Genomic DNA, 9,101 nt, shown 5'->3' with positions numbered 1-9,101 from the left:
AAAATTAAAAAGCAAAATAAATAAATATACAATTCACATTTTGGCGAAGACACAAAGACACTTTCCCTAAGAATTCTTTGAGTAATGAAATAATCATCTCAATTGTTTACCATCATATGTGTATATGTCAAAAACAAGATGTGAAATAAGGCATCTGCAGAATAGACATGCACAAGGAAAACTTCAAAATTGTAGAAAATAATAAGCCTTCTTTATTCCAAGCCCAATCAGACTATCAAATTTAATTCCAGCCTTAATAAGCCTTAATCCTCTTTATCCAAATTCTCAACAGATCAATTAAATCAGAATCTCTTGAAACAATTTGTTCCTAATAGTATCTTCTACATAGAAGATCAGAACAATTACATAAGAATCTCTGCAGGTAGGCCCAGACATTGGGATTTTAGAAAGAAAAAGTTCTACAGGTTATTCTATTATGTTGCTAGTATTGAGATTCACTGATCTAAACAAAGCGCATTTTAGATCCATCCATTATTCATTTATTCTTTTATTCTAGAGTTCTCACTTACTTCCTCTATCACCATATTCATGTCATAAGTGAGACAGCAAAGCTGGTAAGTTTGGACTTACAAGAGCAAAGTTGTAAACTGGGGCAATCGGTTGAGTCACAGGATGGGCCTCATGGGGAGGCTCCTGGAACAGCAGAAAGGCTTGTAGGGCCATGTCCCTCTGGGGGTAGGGCATCACTTGCTGGGGAAAAGGCAGGACTTTGGACTGTGGAATGGACAGCAGTGGCTGAGGAGTAAGCATGGGAGTCTGAGGAAGAGGCTGGGGGATCTGGTGCATCAGGGCCTGGAGCAGAGGCAGAGACAGGGGCAGAGACAGAGGCTGAGGCTGAGGCTGAGGCTGAGGCTGAGGCTGAGGCTGAGGAAAGTACAGATTTTCAAGATCAGGAAGAGTCTGGATTGGGCTGTTCAAAAAGGGCACTACTGGAGATTTAAGAAAGGGCATCACTTTGCGCCTATGAACGATGTTCTCCTTAACTTTGGGGACTTCCATTATTTCAGGCTGAGGGAAAGGCATCACCACAGCAGGCTGAGCAAAAGGCAGGACATTCTGTGGAAGGACAGCGTAAGGGATGAGATCAGCATAAGGATAGATTAGAGGCTGTTGTTGGGAAAGGGGGTGGATTTTATTCTGGCGTTCATCCTGGAAAGAAGGAAAAGAATCTTTGAGTCCATGATTCAGCCATAACAGTCATTTGTGATGAATTAACTTCCTGTCTTTTGAACAACCATAACTGAGTGAAAAGAGAGAAGGAAAATCTTTGACTGATTTGATTAAGAGATAATTTTCAGTCAGGTGAAGACTAATGAGTAAAATGCTCATTCAGGGATTTCTCATTAACTCGTTCCCTTCATAGATGAGTCCGCAGATCCAACTGAAATCAGTGTTTGGAGATTTCAAGACTTATTTCACCTTTTTCTGAATCGCCTAGATAGAAGTAGTTGTCCACTTTTGTCTTCATGGACTTTTCAACATAATGTTTTGATAATAGAGCAAATTGTGTTCATATAATAAAGATCTATTTTAAAAGACTTAGAGGGGTAACTCCAAGGTTTATTTGTTGTGGCTGCTGCTGTTTTAATGAAAATTAAACCTTACTTTACAGCTTAATTCAAGGAGTTACTTAACACCAGCCACCTTCTAGCACTACTTCCCTTGGGAGAAGGTGGTTAGTTATCTTGAGTCTTCCGAGAGGCATCCATTTGTAAATTCATTTTGATTTAGGAAATATTTGGCTTAAGTTCCAAACAATACAACTTCATTGATAAAAATAAGGAAGTTGAAATATTACAATTAGATAAATATGTTACCACAAGTGTAATTTAATTAAATGAATAATTTTATGTTGTCGAAGAAAATCCTTAATTTTAAGCAAGCTCTACTACTTAATAACTGTGTGATATTGTCACTCAATTGTTCTGTACCTCACTTCTCTCATTGTGTAATGGAAATTCTTTGAAGAACATGTATTTGTAAATGTTAATATAAAACCTACAAAATGTTATATAAAGTCATTGACTATTCATTGGGCGCCAGCTTATCCATACTGTAGGGTTAGGAATAGGCTCGGTTTACAGAAAAGGAAACTAAGTACAGAGAAACTTGGGGTCAAAGGCATACAGCTAATAAATGTGCTGTATTGCCTTTTCCTTCTCTTTTGTCTGAATATCCATCTTGAGACTAAGGGGAACCAGCTGGAAATGTGAGTAAATCAAGAATTATTCTTCAGTTTTGATTCTAAACTCTGCAAATTGTGAGTTTGCAAGATGCATTTATGTCTTCAAAATATTTTGACAGTATCAAAACTTAATTTCTTCACTGGTATTTATTTTATTATCATCCTTTAGAGTGACCACATACACATTTTGTATGTATTATATTCCATAATAATTTTAGAAATATACTTATCATGAATAAGTTACCTCTCTTTGCTGCTGTTCCTGACGCTTGAAATTCTCAAGTTTCTGCTAAAAACCAAATCACATATAAGGAAATGTTACCACCTATAAAAATTAAGTGTAGGAAATTTTGAAAATAAGTACATGTAAATATGAAACTATTACCTTGTTGACGTGTGTAATTGTTTCCTTCAGAAAAATAAAAATAAAATTAGTTTTAGTTTTATGAATGTGGTCTTTGTCAATACAAATCAGAAAATGAAGGCACGTAATAGGTTAACGTGCACACTTTGTTTAATAATATTAAAAACTCAGAATAATTGCTGAAGCTTAGATGTTGCACTGTTCTGCATAAGCTTGTTGTATAAGAGAAGAATGAGTGAAGTTACATAAGAAAAGAAAATTAGTGAACATAGTACAAAAAGAGGTATTTAATAGATGCTGATTTCTCTCTATCACCATCCTCCTTTCCTAGGACAACAAATGATTGCTAATACTCTATCTGATTCTAAAAGAATAATATTCATTGATAATATGAATTTTATCTTTTAATTCTTTTAATCATTCTTAGGTTACTTAATATGTTTACACTTCAAATTAATTATAAGAAATAAATGCCTTCCTTAAGGGACTGATAATAGCCTTGTAGAGAGACAAAGTATACTGATGTACAATTTAACTAACAGGTAATATATAACATATCCAAAAAGAGTGGTGCCAGGGTAAAATACCTACCTGATTCTCCCAGGCAGATTTAGGACTACACTACCTCTCACCATCTCTTATTTACTGAAGTGACTTTTGTAGTTACAAAATGTGTCCATTCGCATGTCTGCTCACATATTCTGTTGCAAGCTCTTTACTTTGGGCACCCCTTTTCTCGTTTGTGCCACAGCTCCTAGTCAATGTCTGATCCACAGAAGGCACTTGATAAATATCAGAATAGGGAATGAGGACAGGGTAAAGAGAGCTCAAGACAGAAAACAGGACTGCACCGTTCATTAAAAAAAAAAAAGAGGGGGTCACGATGACACAATTTCAAGTAGCGAGCCCACTTAGAAAGTGCTAGAATATTGAATTCTCCAGGTATTTATTCTGTCCTTACGCATATGCAATGGGAAAAAAATAATAGAAATTTACATCAAAACTTATGTCAGAACAGAGCTGCTTTGACCTAACTGTCCTAATGAAACACAATAGAAAGATAGCACAGCATTTTACTGTTCCAAAACTGGGAAATTGCCTCTGAAAACGTTGTCTTTACCTCACTGCTTGAAAGGCTTTCCACAGACTGTAAAAGAAAAACAAAAAAATAAAACAATCAACAACCGGTTTTTCCTAGATCATTGCAGAATGTTAATATTTTGTGGCTGGAAATTTTTTTGTGAATAAAAACATCTTACCTCAGTGAGCTCCTTCTGTAACAGGAAAAAAAAACAAACAAACACCATTTTGGTTTCCATAGGTAACTCATTATTAAACATTTTTCCTGTTTAATTTTTATCTCCTTATGCAGAGCTATTTCACAAATTTAAGAAATAAAAAAATGATTATTGAGAGTCTCGAAAGGTAGTTGTTTTTATGTCTTTTATATTTAGTAACTTTATTGATATGTTTTTATCTTACGTGAATATACAGTTTTTGATGGGTAACAGTTATTTTACTTTGTTTTAAACAGTTTATTAGTATTACAAATATATTTATGATTATAATTATTGCCTGATACTCCATTCCCTCGATGTCTTTGGGTAGACACAGGTAGAATCGGGCCCAGCGCCGTGAGGTAAGAGATACATATATTTTATCACTGGAATAAGATATATTTATCTAGGTTGCACATGCATGCAATCATATCTGTGCAATATTATTATTGTCATTTTTATATCTGTCTCTTTTTGTTTTGTCTGTTTGCTTATCTGTCCACTTGCTTTTCCTTTAGGAACTGCTGGCACAGTGGTATAGAAAGCATTTGACCCAGATTTATGCCCCTACTGCACACTGTTGAAATAGTGGATGAATGCAAATGATTTTCTAAGAAGTGCAAATGAATCTGTTGAAATTCTGCTTTATTTGTACTTTAACAATGTTGCTGATGTTCTTCTCTAACATAGGCAGATATTCCATTATATCTTAATTATTTAGACATTTGCTTACCTCTCTTGCAAGAGCGAGAGCCACCAGGAAGGCAAGGATGAGGGTCTTCATGGTTATCAAGTCTTGTCAATGGGGAAATGAAAGAATGGTAATATATTGGTCAATCTGTTTTCTTATTTAGCTAAGATTGTTTTCCTTTTAAAGAAACTAAAGATAATACATAATAAAAATAACTGCATTTTAGAAAAAAATACTAATAGACGCTTTATCATATAGGCAGGGTCAAAGTCTACTATGGATGCCTCCTTACATATCATTTTCTTACCTCATGGCTAACCATTCAGTTTTTCTCAGCCATCACCTCCACCCTATCTCCTTCTTTTTCATCTCATTCACAGCATTATGTTTGGGTTTTTATGAAAGACCAAAAAAAGTTCAAAGTATTTACAGAAACATTTATTAATCAATTCATTTGTTCAAAAATATTTATCTAATACCTTTTATTGCCAGACACTGTCTAGGTGCTGGGACGATAGCAGCAAACAAAATTTTAAGGTCTCAGCCCTGATAGAGCCTCAGTTCTATCTGGAAGAGACTGATCAAAGAAAATGTATACAAAGAAGATCATATTTTCTTTTTATCTTTTTTTTTTACTAAACCAAATTGTTTCCATGAATATTGTTTTTTTAATTATTTCTCATTATTTCCAATTAGACTGAGATTTTCATTGGAGCATTTCCTTTATTTCCTCCACTTATCCAGATGCTCACTGATTGGCTTCCTCTCCATTTATACCCACAACTCAGTCCACATCCCTACACATCTAATTATGCCTCCTCTCCTTTGTGCCACAAAATTTTAGAGATGGTACACCATATATTTTTTCTCTGATTTCTTGATCATTTACCAAAGTATCAGGTCCTCTTGCCCAATCCCCACTCCAGGCTACTTCTTTTTGTAGTATAACCTAATATACGTGTTAACCTATATAACCAAAATGTACTAAATGCTTGATTTTGTAGCATTTCTATAGTTTCTTATACAAAATAATGTTTGTGCCACTAATATCACTTAGCATGCAATCTTCAATCTCAGATATTTAAACTAAATTTCTGAACTAAAAACATTTCATGAAAAAAGTCCCTAATCAATCGACAAAATATCCTTTCCAATATTTAAAGCCTGAAGATTATGCTCTTTCTTCAGGAAAAGATATTTTTTTCCAGATATTTTTCATGGATACTATATAAATCTTAATTTTGCTTTGCTTAAGAGCTCCATAAGTTTCCAAATAATTTCTTATTGTTAGGACTCAAAAAAAATAAAGAATATAGTATCTTATTAGAGGTCATTATGTGTAGGAAGGATCTCATCTCATTTTCTATATTTTATAATTAACATTTTATATACCAGTTTTTTAACCAGGACTTCATTTTGACCAATGGATTCTAAAGTAATCTTTCTTTCAAATCTTCTCTTTCCTTTGCTTTTGTTTCCAAGTCATCTCTGTCCCATCTAGAATTTTCTTACAAAGTAAAATATTTTTAACTTAATTCTGTATTTCATATGTCTATTTTAATAATATTTTGAACTATTATAAACCAATTGATAAAGTGGGATGTTGGAGACACTAAAGAAGTTCAATGAATACATACTTCTGCAAAAATATTTATAAACATTTCAAGTAGTGCACATCCCCAAACATGTCCTGCAGTATCTTGACTCAATGTTCCCTCTAAAACTACTGTGGGATAAAGGTTTCCCATTAATTATTCATATTCCCCCCAAATAATTTAAATATATCTTCTTTTATTGTTGCTATATGTTTAACCAAATTAGAAGACTTATTAATTCAGGAAATAGATTTTTTAATATAGCCTGTTAACTGGCCTTGTACTAAAACAATAGTAATCATTGTTACTACATTTTTTAGACTCATAAACTCATGCAGTAATGATTTTTACCAAATCTCTATAGACATTTCTATTTTTTTAACCTAAATTTTGAAAATAGTGTCAGCACTACTTTAAATACCCTTATTTCAAAGACTATATTTTAAGCAATTATTTTTTTCATATATCTCAGCTTAGTTTGAAATAAAGGTGAAGAGAGAATACATCAGATTTACATCTGAAATTCTTACCTGTTTTTCGAGGTGGAGGACAGGAAGTGAAGCGGAAGCTAAGTGGATGATGGTCTGTCTGCTTTTGTGGTGGTTTATATACTATATTTGGTGGTATGCTAATTTTGTAGTTTGAGATAAAATCAATAGTGAGCTTCAATTCCAAGAAGTCCACATGATTAGAATATGATTTCTGCCTATTATCTGTCCCCAGAAATTCTGGGGAGCAGTTTAACAAGGGAGCAATTCACAAACCAATAAAGGAAATCTGTCCAGGAAATGTAATTGTCTAATAACTAAAACAATGACTGGAAGTCATTGAGACTCTGGCCCAATCCCCAACTCATTGTGAACGCAATTAAGTCTCTTTAGCCCTTGGTGGGTCCCCAAGATCTTAATTGTGGGGGGAATTCTATATGAACATCAGAGATACACAGGGGCTTCGCAAAGGGCACAATTTCATGCTCACCTGAGCAGTTGTTAGTGTTTTATGCTGCAGTGGAGGAACTGACAGGATAACAAGTCCATGATGGTAGTTTAGTCATGTATGGCAAACTGCTTGGCTCCCAGCACCACTTGATTAGGAAAAAATAAATTGTTCTCTTCAAACCAATATTCTGTACACAAGAGGAATAAACCTTCCTCTGTAATGAAACATGACAGAAAAAGACTCTACCTGGATAGCTGGGATATTTAAAATCCTTGGTGAATTTTGCAAAATGTCATGGAGACTTATTTACCTGATTAGTACTGATTACCTTTTTCTATCTCAGGCATAATAATAACCTTTATTTTTTATACTTAGTATCATCCCTATTCTAGGCACTGTGCATTTTACAGACATTATCTTGTATAATCTTTACAAAAACATCATGAGGTAGCTGTCCTCTCCATATTTTGGTTGAAGAAATTGAGACAACAAGAGATTGAGTAACTTGCCCAAAAATCATAGTTTGTTAATGGCAAAGATGCCATTTAACACTAGATATGTCTGACTACATGCATTTCTGTTTGATCGTATGCAGGGTCCATGTTTTAACTCCCTTTATAAATTCTGTTATAAAATTTAGTTCTCCATGTAGCATTTGTGCTTAAATGTGTAGAATTTAATTATGCCTGAATTGGAGGAATGGGGCATTGGTGCTGAGTGTGGGCAGGGGAACTGGTCATTAAAGAGCTTGTTATTTTGGTTAAATCTTAAAAGAATAAGTAGAATTTTAAAAGATGACTAAATGTGAATAAAGTATTTTGGCTGAAGGAAAGACAGGAGCTTGAAGAGAAAAATACCAGGTTTGATGGGTTCTGTACTTCAGGATACACAGGAGTCAGATCTTAATGCCTTTGAATTTCAATGATTCGGGGGTGACATAATTCACTGGAAATAAGGGAAGACATTAGAGATTTGAAAGAAGGGAAGATTGTGAAATTTCTTGAATTTTATGACTTTATGACAATATCTCAGGGTAACCTAGTAAAGGGGGTTATTATAGTAACATGTTATTACAATAGTCGAAGACAGACATCATAATGACATCAACTAGAAAGATGGTACTGGGCTTCTTAGGCAATGAGAAAACAAATGTGTCATTAAAATATAAGAAATGTGAGACATCAGGGAAATGAGTGAATAATATATGCCTATGTGACTGAAAATGTGGTCATATTATAAACCAAGATAAGAAACCCGGCTGAAATTAGAAAGTGTTAAACCTTGAACATAGTAAGTTTGAAGGTGTCCAGAAGGTATTGTCAGTTAAATGTGATGCTCAAAGAAGTCATAAATACAACTGTAGAAATTTTTTTTCTCAGACAACGGAATAAATGAACTTCCCTAGGGAAGGTGTGCAAGTGAGAAAATAAATTGTCTAAGAATAGAACTCAAGTGTTTCTTGTTATTCGGGGCTGGTAGAGCAAAAGGAGATAGGAAAAATACAAAGTATCAAGGAAAAGAGAATAGAAGGTCATGGAAGTCATGGGAGGAAATAACTAGAAGAAACAAGTGGAGTTAAGAGTGAAAATGCAACACAGATGGGGACAAAGGTGGAAACAAGGAGGGGGTTTTTGGACACAGGAGTCATTATCACTGAAACCATCAAGATGCACTACAAGTGGTTAAGAAGCAAGTAATGTGGGGGGAATTAAAAGCAACACTACTCTTCGTAGATTTCAGAAGAGGAAGTAAGGACACCCATGGAAGGGTATCTATAACAATAGGGACAACCAGAATCACAGGAAGGTAATTTTAAGATAGAGATTTGTGGCTCAAAATAAAGAGGCCAGGGGCGCCTGGGTGGTTCAGTCAGTTAAGCAGCTGCCTTTGGCTCAGGTCATGATCCCAGGGTCCTGGGATCGAGCCCCACACCAGGCTCCTTGCTCAGCAGAGCGCCTGCTTCTCCCTCTCCCTCTGCCTACCTGTGCTCTCTATCTCTGCTAAATAAATAAATAAAAATCTTTTAAAA

The 9,101-nt window shown here is 34.7% G+C and overlaps 1 protein-coding gene across 1 annotated transcript; it reads right to left on the bottom strand.

The window, feature by feature from the left end:
- Positions 1-552: 552 nt before the first annotated feature.
- On the bottom strand, positions 553-4,631 carry CSN2 (casein beta). The gene is made up of 5 exons (XM_028100531.2): positions 4,581-4,631; positions 3,691-3,717; positions 2,592-2,615; positions 2,451-2,492; positions 553-1,170 (listed from the first exon to the last, which is right to left on the bottom strand). Exons 1-5 carry the CDS (start codon positions 4,629-4,631, stop codon positions 553-555), a joined length of 762 nt encoding a protein of 253 aa, XP_027956332.2.
- Positions 4,632-9,101: the final 4,470 nt, after the last annotated feature.

The sequence above is a fragment of the Eumetopias jubatus genome, unplaced genomic scaffold (genome assembly GCF_037043125.1).
Source record: "Eumetopias jubatus isolate StellerSeaLion01/CBP00866 unplaced genomic scaffold, mEumJub1_p1.0 scaffold_2, whole genome shotgun sequence".
Classification (NCBI taxonomy): Eukaryota; Metazoa; Chordata; class Mammalia; order Carnivora; family Otariidae; genus Eumetopias; species Eumetopias jubatus.
This window is presented reverse-complemented; position numbering and strand designations above follow the sequence as displayed.